The sequence below is a fragment of the Haliaeetus leucocephalus genome, unplaced genomic scaffold (genome assembly GCF_000737465.1).
Source record: "Haliaeetus leucocephalus isolate CR32 unplaced genomic scaffold, Haliaeetus_leucocephalus-4.0 Scaffold262, whole genome shotgun sequence".
In the NCBI taxonomy this organism is placed as follows: Eukaryota; Metazoa; Chordata; class Aves; order Accipitriformes; family Accipitridae; genus Haliaeetus; species Haliaeetus leucocephalus.
This window is the reverse complement of record NW_010972698.1, coordinates 2,471,821-2,488,498: the sequence shown is the minus strand read 5'-3', so window position 1 is coordinate 2,488,498 and position 16,678 is coordinate 2,471,821. Positions and strand designations below refer to the sequence as shown.

General features: G+C 36.3%; 1 protein-coding gene across 2 annotated transcripts in view; it reads right to left on the bottom strand.

Moving 5' to 3' along the window:
- FMR1 (fragile X mental retardation 1) overlaps nucleotides 1–16,672 on the bottom strand; it is a 35,010-nt gene extending 18,338 nt beyond the window's left edge. For both annotated transcript variants that reach the window (XM_010568909.1, XM_010568908.1), the window contains exons 1-7: nucleotides 16,530–16,672; nucleotides 8,011–8,063; nucleotides 7,148–7,241; nucleotides 6,051–6,122; nucleotides 5,640–5,788; nucleotides 4,445–4,538; nucleotides 4,240–4,356 (exon numbers count right to left, since the gene is read on the bottom strand). In XM_010568909.1, coding sequence (XP_010567211.1) covers nucleotides 4,240–4,356; nucleotides 4,445–4,538; nucleotides 5,640–5,788; nucleotides 6,051–6,122; nucleotides 7,148–7,241; nucleotides 8,011–8,063; nucleotides 16,530–16,580 — 630 coding nt within the window. In that variant the 5' untranslated portion in view covers nucleotides 16,581–16,672. The remainder of the gene's footprint in view (nucleotides 1–4,239; nucleotides 4,357–4,444; nucleotides 4,539–5,639; nucleotides 5,789–6,050; nucleotides 6,123–7,147; nucleotides 7,242–8,010; nucleotides 8,064–16,529) is intronic.
- Between the last annotated feature and the right edge of the window lie 6 nt (nucleotides 16,673–16,678).

Sequence of the window (16,678 nt, the reverse complement as noted above, 5' to 3'; positions counted from 1 at the left end):
TGCAATACATTGCTTGAATTCAGAGAATAAGTACATTAAGAATTTCATCCAGGAATGACATTTCTACCAAAACAGAAGGGCCAGTCAGAGAACTTGAGATTGTCAGGTGCTATCAAGACAAAATTCCTTGCTTCAGCAGGGTTGTAACAATGACTAAAGACTACACTATTAAAATTACTTTCAATCACATGTTTGAGGCTCAGTTACCCTCGAATTAAACACCTGGTTACTATTTTGCAACTGTCATCACCTTTGCATGCAACTGCTATGGTAGAACCAAACAATACAAAATGGCTTACAGAATCTTAATGAGGGTCTCCTATATGAAATAAGATACCAAGAAAGAAAAAGTAAACCCACCAAAAAACTAACCAACTTTTGGATCTGGAACAGGGTTTTCAAAATAACTGAAAAAGTATCACTAGAAACCTGGATAAATCTTGCAAAAATATACCAAACGGGAAAAAAAAAACCAAACAAACAAACTCCAATGACCACAGCATACAGTTTCCTAAAGCAGTCCTGAGCTTCCAAGAGAACTATGTTAGCGAGCTCTGACTTGATGCAAAAGTATGCATATACATGCCCATATGTAAAATACAGTTTCAATATTTTGTGAATTCTATAAAGCTTCCACCACACAGTAAGCATGCAGAAGAGAGCTGGGAACAGGGAGAAGCTTTTGAGAAGTATCTTGTAGCACACTGTGGAGTTGGACGGTGCTGAAAATACTCAAACATGCAGGAAACCTAGATTTCATCAACACCCATACAATCCTGCATTGATATGAACAGTGTCTGTCAATCCCAGGTGGCTCAGATTATTAGCATGAACAGACCTCATGAGTGCAAGGAAAAACACTTGGGAAATGATGAATTGCACGCAGTTCAGAACCCAGCAAGCAAGTGGGGAAACTGTTAAAGTTAAGTGGGCACATTTTTTTTCAAAAACAAAACCACATGTTTAAAAAGACTAAAACAATGACTGATAAGTTTCTCCTACACAGCCTCTTCACACTTTCAAAAAAACAGATAGCTTTCTTATAGGATGCTTGTGCTATATGAAGCAGGAAGATCACTAAGTTTGGTCATCCTGAGAACCAGAAGAAACATACGGAGAGAAATCAGTAACATATAAACATGCAGAACAAAATATATATTGTTTATGATAATGAAGTTGTTGTACAATTAAAGGAATTTATAGTACTTAAATCTACAGAGAAGAGCAAATACAAAATATGTAAAAAAGTCATTATTTACCATAGTGAGTAAAATTCCTATACAAAAATGTGGACACTATCCACAAACATCTGAGCAGAACAGAACACAGGAAAGTAACACAATAGTTTAATGCATTGAGGGAAGACAGAGGATTTCCAACTGTGATAATCTATTAAGTAAAATGAAAAGTGTCTTGCAAGGAATAGAAAAGACAAAGCTTTATATTATCTTTCCAGAGCCAAGATATATAATCCTATACATGTTTTTGCATCGCAACCAAAGCTGTAACTACTGTAAAGACATATACAAGCACACTTTAAACTAGCAGTTTAACCTCAGCTATGAGACCCTACAGAGGTTGAGAAAACATCAAGAACGTGTCTCCAGTAAGCCCTGCTCTGTCCCAACTAAACTGCTATTGTTACCTGACCTGCTCCTGCTTAAAGCTGTTGATGAATATCCTGTGCTAAATCACCGTCACAGAGAAGTGGCTACGGTAGATAGTGGTATAAGTATTCAAGTGTCATGAAATACTACATACAGAGAGCTCTATCAAGCGCTTTAATAACTGGATTACAGAAAACTCAGAAAGCAAACAGTATTTTAAATGCTCACAGATCTACATTCTAACAGATAATCCAAATGCCTATTTACTATACACCACCACATCAGAGTAGAGACCAGGACGATCAAGTCAATGATCAGTTGTTAACTATCTACACTATGTAGAAAAGATGAAGCTACATCATCACTGGGGACCTTGGCTATGACAGTCAAACTGTAGTTACATTGCTTGTACTAAAATATCATTAGCTTTTCTGTAAATTATGTATTACAAGATGTATTTTATTTAAACACAGGAAATTCTGTATTCTACTTCCCTCCAATAAATTAGTAAGAAACAACTATGCAAATAATGTATTAATACCTACTTAGCGGCCACAATTGAACTACATTTAGATGAAGTAAAATACAAACAAGATTAAAAAGTACAGTTGTAAATTCAGGCTTTTTAGTATGTCAAAATAACAACTAAGCTACACCTACTGGGAAAAAATGCAAACAAAGTAGTAATTGGTTATTTTACTTGATGCTCTAAATACCACATTTGAGAAGTAGAGCCATGTAAGTCAAGAAGCTAATATGCAGAAAAGAAGGAAGGTACAATATACAACAAATGGAAAGAAAAACACACACAAAAAAGAAGCTGGTCTAGTGATTGTGGCATAGAAAGCAGGAAAGGTAAAACTGCTAGAAGAAAAAAAGTGGCAGACATTTAATGTTCAGAGAGTATAAGACACAGAAAAGAGTTTATTTGATGGAAACGATGAGCTATTAATAATAATGCAGTAAAGCCCAAAGTGTTCACTAAACATTTCTTCTGCAGATGGACACATGCAGTCTGTTTGTATGTCAGTGTCTTAACAGAATCATGAGTATGATTTCTACTATCTGAAGCTTTTCTTTTCAGGTTTGGTTGAAATTGATGTTATATTTCTTGTAAGTGCTGGAAACACAAATGCCAACATGAAAAATACCAGCCAACTTTTGTCACACAAATTATAACTGTATATATTTATCTTACAACCTTCACTTAAGTACTGCTCAGGTAGAAACTAAAGTCCAGTAATGGTTTCCTCATGAGAACAAAATCCAAGTTCAAGTCCTTCACAACAGCAAAAAAGTTCAGCCTTACGATGACAGCAAAAATCCAAGATTAGTTTGGGAAAGGAATCAATGACAACAGCTGTTGGTGCATGCATTTGTGGGGGCATGTAAAGAGAATTAGCTCTATAGAGGCTGTTGTTCTTCCCACCTCCAAAATAATACTTTGCACTTCAAGAGGTAAACTGCCCACACAATTGTCAGTTCTGGAGAAGACTGAGTAGAATGGATTACTGAAGAGCTACAGTGGGGTGCTCAAGAAGAAACACCAATGAGTAGAAACTGGTCCTTTCTTGGTCTTGAGAAAAATCGAGACCCAAACAAACTTGGATTACAGCTGTGAAATACAGAAATCAAGAGACTAAAAAGAGAACAGAAGACAGAACTTCTTCTAACAGTCAGTACACCTACTGGATCGAAGAGGTTGGAACTACTACACCACATCCCCCTTCAAGCTAAACCCAAACAGATGTAACCCTTGGGGTGGGGGAGAATGAAACCTGGCTCTAAAGTATCAGAGCTGGTATACACCAATGTAAAACTGAATTACAATAGTCTAAGTGGTACTTCTAGTACTTGACAGTGACTCTAAAAAGAGTTTTTCAGAAAAGTTGCTGTTTTTTCTGATTTGTAGATAAGAGAAAAAAACATGAAGAAATGTTAATTCTACTGTATAAAGATCCCCTTATTTCCTAGCCTACTCTTTTTTCTTTCTCTCTTCTCCCCCTCTCTCTCTCCCATGGACAAGTATGAGTCAAGCTTCTTGCCAGTCAACACCCACTCTCCAGTCACAGGAATATCAGAAGCTGTATCTACTGTAAGATGATTTCCTAACATTTTATCTATAGACAAACCCATCCCTTCGTACATCCTACCAACATCAGTTTCACCCCGTCTATCTCTCATTTTCACCGTGTTGTTTTGCAAGATCCAGTTCTAGTCCATCTCATCATCATGCCATATTCACTCCCATTTTTAAAAACAGTAATTCAAAGCTATCAAATATGTGGCACTATTCATGCAACAATGGTTAATTATTTTATGCTTCAAACTATGAAAGAAATCTATGTGTATATGTGTGTGTGTATATATATATATTTGCATTTAATCCCACACAAAATCCTGCTGAATAAAATGGGATTGGATAAAAATGAGTCTTTGCAAGAACAGGCTCTTGAACAGTAAACTTCTTTGCTGGGCTGCATCTCCATCTGCCTCTTTTTAACACCAAGAATAGTATCAGTACATAATAATTACTTTCACCCCAATGCAAGTCCTACCAGCTAAGAAATGCATGAGGGGCTTTTTTTTTTTTTTTACACCCAAATTACTTCAGGGAAAACAAACAACATACCTCCAGCTGTTTGCTAGCTTCTTCATTTCTCAGTATCAGGGACAACTTGGTACGAAGACTTCGAAAGTGCATATCGATCAGCATATTTGCCCGCTTTGTTGTTACATCATTGATTGACTAAATTATTAATAAAGAAAACAGTGGTTTACACATGAACTTTTGAAACAAACAACTGCCAATGGTATGGTTAGACATTTGTACTTACCAAAATAATAAGCTGGTGGTTTTCAGAATCATATGTTACAGAAAAAGCTCCAACTGCCTTTTTGAAGTCCTTATGTGCAGATTCTTTGGCACACCTAGGAATAAAAATGCTACAAAGTTAAAAATAACTGCTGCATTTATGGTTCACAGCCAAAAAGATTAATTTCTTAATACAAAGAATCTGAATAAATATATCCAAGTTCACCCTTTTAAGGCAGGTGTTATTTTATTCTGTTATTTATTTTACTCATTTTTCTTTCATTTGTTTTCACATTAGTAGGATTAGAAATATTTCAAAAATTTTCTGTATGTACATCTATGAAATGACAAACCAGTTAAGCAAAACTACATTAAAAAGCTATAATCGTTACAATCAGCAAGTCCAGAATTTCGAACACACCATGAACCAGTATGTGTGACTTCAGTGTAACCACTGCAGCATTCTAATGATCTTATGCTCATCTCATGCTGTATTTTGCTTCCCGAGGCTCCTTCTGCCCACTTGCTACTTAGTGAACTTGTGTACTATAACACTAACTGCGGAAATTCTTAGTTTAACCTGAATTTATAGCTTATTCCACATTGAGGCAACAACATGTATCTCAAAAAAGCAGAAGTTGATCTGAAGCTGGAGTCAGTATTAGACTGAGTTTTAGAGCTACATTTACACGAGAACAACATGTCAGTGTTCTAGGAGAAAACTGTTTCTCTATCATACTATGGGAGGTTTGGTTATTGTGCAACTATTCCCACAACCATCATCAAAATGCCTTATGCCCTACAATATAAGGCAGGATTTTCTAAGGCAGGTCATTAAATACCAGCTTGCATAGATTGGCAGATACTCTATCAATGAAAAGAGTGACCACTTAACAGTTATCAATAAAGTTGACAAAGAATGAATTCAGATTAATCTGTGCACATCCTGGAACAGATGCAAGAATAAAAACCTTAATCTATACTGCACACAGTCCTTAAAACCTTGAAGAAATTATTTCCTCCTCCAGGACTAAACTGCATTTCATCTTTTCTATTTCTGAAGTATGAGCATGTCCACATTTGTATTTTCTACATTCTTATATGCACATTTTTAAAGTTAATTTAGAGCAGTAAAAAGCATTTTTATCCCTCCTTGTCTCAGGCTCAAGAAGTTACCCACATTTTAAAACAAGTTATAAAGAAACACTTGTACTTACATTTGCCTTAAATCTTCAGGAACTGCCAGTTTGATTTTATGAAAAGTATCTTTTGTTGCGGGTTTATTGGGGTTCACAGATCTCAAACGCTCAATTGTGACAATTTCATTGTATGTAGCATCACAGGCTGCATATTCTATTACGTAGAACTGATATAAAAATAATAAAATCATCCAAGCCACACATTTCACAAGAGTGAGCATTACACTATTAAGTGAAAGGCACTTTTGTTAACTGTACAAGTCAAATTTGAACTGTTAAGGTTAATGGTAATTGCAACAGTCCTAATCAAGAAACTCTTTGAAAATGAAGAGGGACAAGTTAAAAACACCATGCACATCAAAATAATAATAATTAAAAAATAAAGTATAAATAAATATAAAATATATATGTATATATGCATATTCCTACCTCACCCTTTATCATTCTCACTTTAGCCAACCACCAACAGCAGGGTTCTTTTTCATTTGCCCTGGAATAAACCTAAACAAAATACATACATTATGTATCTGTAGCACACTTAAGACATCACAAAAGCTGACTAAGTAATACAATCAGGAACAAAATCCAGCAAACTATATTGGCACATAAAGTCTCTCACCTAAGCACTATGTAGCAACCACGAAACAGCTGAAATGTCTATCACAAACACAGGTAGGATATAAAATTATGTATCTAAGATTGTACAGATAAATAATATTGTACCCAATCTACTGGCATTAGTTGCTTCAGTCTTGCATACAGCCAGAAGAGATAATTCAGCCTTCTACATCTGTTAATATTTAATCAACAGTATTTCTAATTGTGTATAGATCTGATGAGGTCCTGCCAGTGGGTGGAAGGGAGAGGATACATACCTACACTTCTTTAGCACATTCGTGATATTGGCCACATCCACACCCAAGAATTTTTGCCATTTTCTTATATTTCAAATTGAAATAAACTTAAAAAGCATGCAAGCAAAATACAAATCTTAAAAGTTATCTTTTTTTTAAAGTAACTACAAAAATTTATTTCATGAAATAAGGAAGTTTTAGGAATGCGCTATATTAAAGCCAGTCTCCCTCTACACATAAATAAGTATTTACATATACACATCTATTTTTACATTTTATGTACAGACATACATAATGCAAATTATCTCATTCAGATTGAGGTTTTGGTAGTATAGGCATTATTAACTTACAGCTGAAGAACTACAGTCCAGCATCTATTTCTAGATTAATTCAGTTCTGATAAGAACTGATCTGTAATCAAAGAAACACTGATCATGTTTGTACATCAGCATGGAGGTCATGGTACATGGAATTCCAAAACAGTTGTATGGTTTATAACTGTCAAAATCTCTTTTTGATGACATGCTTGACATTGTGTTTTACGTAGTAATTGGAATCAAAAAAGGTGACAGCATATAACATGGAAGAAAACCTTCCACTAGCCTGGCTGACATTTTTCTTCCCCAGTCCTTTCACTTCCCAAAGGAAATGTTGTTAATGGAGTATACATACCTCTACTTCATCACTTTCATTTATATCTTTATTATAGCCTGCAGGTGGTGGAAACCTCACATCATGGAATGGTATTTGTCTCTCTGGTTGCCAGCTACAAATAAAAATACAGTGAATGGCCTAAACATTTTGACCTTCTTTGTAAATAGAAATCAGAAATATTTTCAATCTATTAATTTTACATTTTTAAATTTTGTGGAGCTTTTGTGCATCTATGTATTAAAGGTAATGTGATCAAATGTATATATAATAGGAAACACACCTAAGCAACCATTAAGCAGGTTAAATGAATCTCTGATGCTACCTGCACTGTTTTGAAATCTTCCAGCAGCAGTTTTTGTTCAATTTAGAGTGTGTTATTTCCCTCCTGAAGCAGTGAAACCTGAACTAAGTGGTATAACGAAAGGTTAACTTTTTATGCCCTTAAATGATGGGAAAGGAACATAATTTCATTTCTAGCTTAGAAAACTGGTATTTATCACTTATCTAAAAAAATAAATTTTGTAATAATGTAATCTGCTAAATGTAAAGACATTCACATGAGAAAGAGGCAGTCATGGTACCACTGCTGACTTACTCAAACATGAGTTGCCATCATGTAAATTGAATAACAACATGCTTATCTTCCCAACAAAACCCACATTACTCTAGTTTTGTATTTTAAAAATATTTAAACAATTAAAAGCATTTATACAGAAGTGTCACAACATAGTAAATATCAAACATAATTCTAAAACATGCTAGCAGCAAGCTTAGAGTATCTAAGGGATGCTACTCTACACTATTAAGTTATATTTAGGTTAATCAAATGGAAGGTTGGTACTCCATATCATTTGCAGGTATAATATCAGCAATACACTTACTTGTTTTCAAATGCAACTGTTATAGAATCTTCATGCACATCCTTTACAAATGCCTGTGTATATAAAAAAAGTATAATTATGGTATGCTTATGGATATTTTAAAAAGTAATTTTACACCCATACAATGCCTTCCTCTCACAGATATCGATGAAACTCAAAATGTAAGTATGCTTTCAAGTCAGCCTTTTTATTTTTGCAATAGACTAATATAAAACACATACTGAAAGCTGATAACCTCCTTGGGTTCATGACTGCCAACATACTGATACACAGACAGAATGCCCGAGTTACACGTGCATTCTTCATACTTTTTAGGAGTAATAGGAGATTACTAACAACTGACAAGATCATTCTGAATAGTTTTATAACTAAAGTTTAAAATGTTTGATTTTATATTCACATTTTGTGTATTTTGACAGGTGTAGAAATTAAACCACGTCAGTACTCCTTAAAAAAAAAATTCCTGTCTCTTCTTTTACCTCAAGGTAAGTTTGAATACCACACTAGCAAAACTCATTTATATCCATTTCAGCACAGTTTCCCCCTTATTTACTTCATCACGCTTAACTTCCATAGTGCACAAACTTAAGATAAATGCCCTGCAGCCTTCCTTCACTTTTTTTTCTGGGGGCATGAATAGCAGTTGTGCTAAGACTCCCATACAACCACAAAGCAGAGTACGGAACCAAGATTCAGCACTGAGAGGGCTCTTCCTACCTTATGTACTCAACTGACTGATGTTTGAATAATTTTCAGCTTTAAGCCCAAACGTCCCCGCCCATCTACAGAACAGCAAGATCAATACTCAAAGAACTTTGGGATTTACCAATGAAAATATTTTTCATAGCCTCAAATAATGGAGATCACAGGGCAACCAGGGATCAAGATTTTTTTTGTTTGTTTCTTTTTAAAGATATCTCTACAAACTTCTGAAACACATAAACATTGGTGAAGTGCTGAGTATTACACTAATATTTATCCATATATAGTATATCCTTGCAAGGTAGGTAGATAAGAGCCCCTGAGCAAGACTGACCCTAAAAGTTTGTTCTACCAATGGAGAGCCATTTTAGTAGATTGAAAAAGTCTCAGTAAATTGAAAATAATTTAGCAGTAACTACAGTTTCTGAAGAATTAGTTAATGAACTGTTGAGCATTTTATTCTCTTCACATTTCAAGTTTCCAAGACAAGAACAGCTCTTATCTCTTACAAGAAGGTAAGAGTTTCATTCTCATATGGAATCTAAATGGTTTTAAAAAATTCTTCTGATATTTTTCCTTTATAAAGTATTCAGTATTCCAAAGTATTTCCTAAGTTGCAGTATCAAAGTATTTCCTAAGTATCTCAGTATCAAAGAATAGCAATACCTGATGACTGATACAGAGCTCCAAGAACTGGTTACACTAAAATTAAGCAGTACCTGTGCACAAGTGACAATCAGTACAAGAAAAAAGTGCAATGCTAGTTAATAATCCGAAAATAACTAACACCACCTTTAATAGAAGTCAAAGCAAAGCCACAATGACAATAGCAAAAAATGGTTTTATACCTTGCTCACCTCTCAATACTGTAAGAATAAGGTTACTGGAAAGTTTTACTGGTAGCATCCAAAAGACATTTAAAACACTCTCTAATAGTATTTACATAATTACATATTTCAAATTCCAAGATATTCCTTCCAAGGGGATTATAATCATAGTTGACATTTTTAATGACATTATACAAAGCAGATTTAAGACCGCATCTCAAGATCATGTTGATAGTAGTACAGAAATGCTATTTACATAAAGAAGCAACAGAACTCCCAGTTGATCATTACAGATACTGAACATTTACCTAATGTTTCACATTGTTGTGTCTTCTGTAAGAAAATTCCAGAATTGGATATGCACTTGACAAATACTATGGTAGTCCTGACTCATTTTGCAACATTACACACATCACCTTCAAAGGCTCCACCCACATTTCTTCCAATGTTTGTCATGTGCAACTCTGAAGCACCTATTCTTATAGCTGTAGCAGAAATGGATGCCTTTAATACCTGAAAAATGCTGTAATCATTACAAAATATTTGGTATGACTCCTTCACACCACAGACTGGAAAAGGTTAGGACTTAGTATTATTAGTAACACTTGAGTATGCAAAAGCAGAGATTATTTTATAAAGCAAATCCAACACAAATGACACTAAGAACACTGAATAGCCTTGAGGAAAACAGGTAAGAGTAACACAAGAAAATGCCCTGAGGAAGAATTTGTTGATACTTAATTTTCTCTTATTCATAAAATAGCAAAAAAAAAAAAAAAATCACTACTTCTGCTATGAAAGACACTTTTGGAGAAGAAGTCATCCCCTCTATGGTGATGAAAACACCAAAAGATGCTCTAAATAGCACTCTAAAAGCTACAGGAAGTGACAGAAAAATACACAAGCACAGCAGCAAAGAACAAGACTACACCTCATATTCAGATCTCATAGCTCATAACATCCAAGTCATCTTGACTAGAATCCTAGTGACTACAGCAATATACATAACTAGTGGTAATAATGCTAAAACCTACCAGTAATAAGTAAACGAGATGCTGACACAAAAAATGTAAGTTATGAAGTTGAAGACGAGCCTGACACCTTTAAACAGTCTAGTACTTATATTATCTGGAAAAAGTAAAACTTGGGGACACACAGCTAGTTGAAAAAGCATTGTACTATTCTCTCCCATTTAAGCTCTCCTTAAACAACCTTCAATATTGCTTTGGTCACAACCCAGAAACCTGAAGGAACTTGAACGAGGCACATTAAGGATAACTGTTGACCATAGACATCATAGCATCAAATACAGACGTTACTAGTAAAAATTATAAAGCTGACATAATTTCTTTAGTTTATACTAAGTTCAGAAGGCTCAATCACAGAAACAGATGGAATACGTGGTTTTCACTCCCCCCAGCCAAAAAAGTTGATGTCATAACACTGTTGTTTGCCTTTTAATTCCCAGCCTTGCAAAATTACAAAAATTCATTGTAATGAAATTTTCATTAATTACAAAGTAGATGATGCCTTGCCAAATACCTAATTTCAAATATGCAATGTATACAAACACTTCCGCCTACCTCCATGTGAGATTTCTGCTTAAAAACCAATTAACCAGACAAATACATTAATAGCCTGAATATCTGGTTGTCTAATCTCACCTACCCATAGAAAGGTCATTTTCCTCTTTCTTCAGTTTCTTGTGACACAGAAAAATTCCAGAAATACTCATCATATCAGTTTTTCATACTCTGTATCATAGCATTATGTCAATTTTCCTCTGGTATATAAATATTTAAACAGATCTATAGTAAGTAAAATGTATTTGGACTCTACAGCACTATCTATCTGTACATTTCTAAGTACAAACAGAAATGTTTTGAAACATTCCTAAGTTTTTGTAAAAAAAAAAATTAACACTTATCCATTAATGCCTTTGGAAAACTAAAAGTTAAAGCTTATCAAAACTGTTTGGTTTTCTTTATTCTGTGATATGTATAAAATTATATACAATACTAAAAAAAATGAGACCATAAGCCAAACTCATAGACACAGGACAAGCCAGCCCCAGATGTCAGTAAAGGCAGAGAAGAGGCACTGATTTCACACAAAGTATTATGAAAAGTACCATAAGCATTCATTTTTTTTTTTTTTAAAAAAGAATGTAAGTTGGGCATGGAAATTCAAACATAAAGGTGCATGCATATATGTGAGTTTCAAATGCACACCTAAGAAGGGACAGAACACTGGCTATGATGAATGTGAACATATAGATTGAAAGCATTAAAAACATAGTAAAACTAGATGGAAGTAAAATGAGGGAACAGGACAGTGAAAGAATACAGCAGCTGGGATATCACTATCACTAATAGCAGAGATACCAAATAAGAGTAAACAAAGAAATCAGAAACAGTGAAAAAGGTTTGTTTTTACTTCTGTGAACAGAAGCACATTTTACAATGCCTAAGGTTGAGTCTTCTTCTCTAATGTGGAAAAAAAAAATGGTAAGTTTTCTACACCAGATTTGACTTTCAGTCACGTAAGCCATTAACATTTCTCTCCATGCTTCAGACATAATTAGGTAAAGAAGTTTACAATCCAACGTTGACATGTCATGGCATTTCTCAAACACATGAGCACTCACATTCCAAGAAGGGTTATATGCTGAATATGAGGCCTAAATTTTACAAATTATTTGATACAAAATAAGAATTATTGGCAACACCACTATATTTGTTATTTTTGTGCTAAATGGAATGACAGACACTTCAAAGGAACAAATAAGGCTCCAGCTGCCATGAAGTTTTGTTGCTTTTTTTAAAGTCTGCTCACATCATCAGATGTGAGCATTGTCAACCATTTTAATAAAGGAGGATAATTAACTGTAAAGAGTGAAAGTCGGGAAAACATGCTATTTAAGATTTAAAAAAAAAATATGTTGATACAAATGTGCATCTACTGTTTGCATAACAGTTCTGTAACATTTCATACCTGTTGGAAGGAGAAAGTCAAAAGGGAACTCACATGGCTAATCAAATCTGAGAAAAGGAACAGAATAGGGAAAGAAGAATAGTCACAGAAATGGTAACCAAACGAGGGAAAAGGGTGCAGGCTATCATCCTCAGAAGGAATGAGTAGACAGGCTTGTGAATGTACAGATTGGAAATATTTGCTGAGGGTATGTCTGTATGGAATAGTGAAAGAAAAGAAAAAAAATTATATGGACCGCAACAGGAGGCCAAAGGAACAGTTGTTAATAGTGAGACCTGAAGTAATGAAGAACTAAGAAAGATGAACTATTTTGTCAATTGTAGCTTCAATGAAAAAATGTGAAGTATCTGTAGAACCAAGGAAACAATGGCAAAGTGCTGAAACTACTGGGATAAAACGTAGAAGATTTTTAACAAGGTTATAGAGCAAGAAGTGGCAAAAACTGGTTGCAGACAACGTATAGATGTTAACAGCAAACATCATTCCAAAACTATCTGCCTCAAACAGGATGCTTTCCATCTTTAGCAGAGGATACAAGAGAGAATCACTCCCAAACTAGAAAAGAAAAAACAATCCCATGCTGGAAAGGCATCCAGCATGTCCCCTTTTAAAGGGAAATAATATCTAAAGCTAGTCCTGGAAAGATTAGACAAAGGACTGTCTATTAGTCCTCTGAGAATGAAGTAAGAACTTCAAAACCCAATTTACTACACCCATACAAGAAAAGATATGCCCTAATCGCACACATCTTCAAGATTTAGTTACTTAGCTGTGACCTGCAAAAGGGCAGTTCCCTCTCCTTAGGATTCACATTCCTGCTGGTTTGTTGGACCAGTCGTCTTAAAATAAATAAGGAACTCCAACCTTTTCTTTCCAAGGATTCTGGGCCCAACAACATACTAAGTCATGACTTAGCATCTCTAGGTACTAGATCATCAATTATCCCTGAATCATGCTCATCGATTGCACTGCACTTTCCATGGAATAATTCATCTTAGCCAAGGAGAAAAAAAATTAATGAAAGTATGAAGCATTCACCAAGCCCTACTTTTAATTCCATTCAGAAAGAACTAGTCTCGACTACAGTGATCACACCAACACACTCCAGAACTCTGTAAAATGTACTGCACCTGACCAGTATGAAATTTTAATTCAAGTCTTCCCGTTGAGTATGAAGGCATCCTCAAATCATATCCCGTGTTTTGTGTGGAACATGATCCCTCTAGATGTATCTCAGAATACATTCTGGATCAAGTCCCACAGGTAATACAAGCTAAGACTGGTTTATTACTCTCTGTAGGGCTTAGGTGACAACTGGGCATCAGTTTTGTACTGTCAAGATCAAGATGCTGCTGGGTACATAAGTGCTTAGGGACTTGAATTTATAAGGTCCTCAAAGAGAGCTACAAAAGGAGGATATGAAAACCTGAAGTGGCAATTAGGTGCCTACCTGTGCCACTTAGTCCCTTCATGACTCTAGCAGCCTCATGTTCCTCCCCTCCATGTCTTAATATCAAGATAGAGGCATCTTTTTTCCAAAATATTTACATATTCTGATGAAGATCTTCAGAATGATTCAAAGCCAATGAAATTATCACAAGTTATCAGTAAACTATTAGATTGAATAAAAGAATTGTTTTGCTTTTGGTTTGTTCACAGTGTTACTGTTGTAAAACACTTCTCAGGAGGCTGTTTAAAGAAACTTTTTAAATGAAAAAAAAATAAAATCACCTTGCAATTAAATCCACACTTGACATCATCACACACTTCTTGTTATGCTGGATCAACCAATTCATTTTATAATCAAATTCCCCCTCTGTAAGATGGGCATAAAACTCACAAGAAAACATTTAGATAAATTACTTAATAACAGAGTGATACTCAGACATTATAATGAAGGAAAAATTTGTACCTGAAAAATTCCAGTAATTCAGGCTAGAGGAAAACTGCTGATTTACATTGAACATTACTGCATGAGGGTTTTTTTAAAAAAAAAACAAAAACAAACAAAAAAACCCAAACAAAAAACCCAAACAACTTTTTTTAGTTTAAAAAAAAGTTGCTGCATTTATCTTAAGTGTGATGCTCCATCTAGACAGGTAATACAGGTGAAGACCAATAAATCTGCATGCCCCATGTGTCCCCTTACATAAATTAACCAAGTCCTCTTGGTTAGAGATTAAGAAGAGGCAGAAAAAATTCCTATGTTTAGATTTCCAAAAGTTAAAAGGCAAACTAATAGGCAACTTGGAGGCAATGCTTGTGTTATAACTTGGATACACTAAATCAAGATTAATAAGCTCCCATGAACATATGCTCAAATGAAATCTTCACCTCAACTACAACCAGAAATGTCAGTATGTTACGGACAAAAGGCATACAGGACCCCATGATGTCAAAATTGAATGTAACCAAAAAAAGTTACAGAAGCTTTCAATTCTGACAGGTTTCTTTGATAATATTTGTCACTAAAGAATACCAAATGTCATTTTTATCACCATCTATTTTGCATGATTGTGTGAATACTCTCATATAATTTGATAAAAGCCTCATTAAAAGTTCTCCTATGCAACATATTTATACCTTGTTTCTTTCTGAGCAAATACTGTATCTTTAAAAATGTAAAACTGATTTTTGAAAGTGTAAATAATTTAATTCCAGACTTTGGCTACAACACTGCAAACCCACAGGATGCTTATTTACCACATTTACAGACTTGTTTCATACATACTTTAAAAAAAAATTATTTTCAGAATATCACATGTATTTTAAAAATAAGCTTTTCAGAGATCTTTTTTTCTTAGAAACACTAAGAGCTGTTAGAACTGTATCATTTGGATATCAACCTGAGCTACCACACTAACATCAGAGCGTGAAATTCTACCTGTTCCTTCATTGCTAACATAAATATTGGATGTCACACAATAACGAGGCCCAATTTTTAAGTACTAGGAACATTTAAAAGGTGGTAGACTTGCAGAAACCAATCCATGGCTGTTTCTGATATGTTGATAACATGTCAATGATAGCAGGCCCAAAGCCACTGTGTCCAAATTTTGTTTTTCTGTGAATAGGGTAAACCCACAAATTATACCCTATTAATACGCTGATTAATACAACCCCACTCACGCAAAGCCACAGCAACACTATACAGTATTAATAAAAATATCAAGTACTCAGCACATATGTTCAAGGCTCAGTGATGGATTTATTCAGCACCAGCACAAGGGCTTGGAAACAAACACGGAATGCCATTAAGTAGTTTCAGTAAGAAGTACATTTGATAATTAAATGGAGTTAGCAACTCAGCACATATATATATATTTGGTCAAGCAATGCTCTCTTTAATATGAGCAGGCAGCGTACCCTGCCATAGCATTAAGAGCACGAATCCACGACAGCACTTTATCATGAACGTGTATTCAACAAGCTCCCCCCCGCCGCCTTAAACGCCGTGCACTAGCAGTGCAGCTCTCCTGGAAACCTAGAGAGCGAGAAAGACTTTCCTTAAGTAGCGACAAAAGCTGAGGATTTAGCAATTAATGCCCCATCCCCAGCCCTGATCCTCGCCTCAGCGCCAAGGAGAAGGCGGCCCCGGGCTCTCCTCGCCTCCTCTCGCACACCGGCAGCGCCAGGGCCTCCCCTTCCCACAATAGGGGGAAGGCCCGAGGCCTCCTCGGACGCCGGGGCCCTCTCTCGGCTTCCCTCTCCGCCTCCTCGGCAGGCCTCCGGCCCCTCAGTCCCGGGGCGGCGGCCCCCGGCTCCTCTCCCCCCCGGAGGCCCGGCTCTGCCTGCCCAGACACCCAGAGGGACCCGCCGAGGCCTCCACCCCTGCCCCGCTCTCCCTCCTCCTCCTCTCCCTCCTGCCCCGCGGCCTCCGCTTTCCCTCAGAGCGGGGAGGAGGAGCCGCCACCGCCGCCGCCCCCTCCTCCTCCCGTCCCAGGCCCCACTCCCTCCCCTGAGGCCCAGCCCGACCCGGCCGCGAGCACCCGGTACCTTGTAGAAGGCCCCGTTGGAGCCCCGCACCTCCACCACCAGCTCCTCCATGTTGTGCCGCGGCGGCTCGGTGCGGGAGACCCAGGCCCGGCGCCTCCTCCCGGCCCTTTCTCTCTCTCGACGCGGGAGGGGGAAGAGGAGGAGGAGGA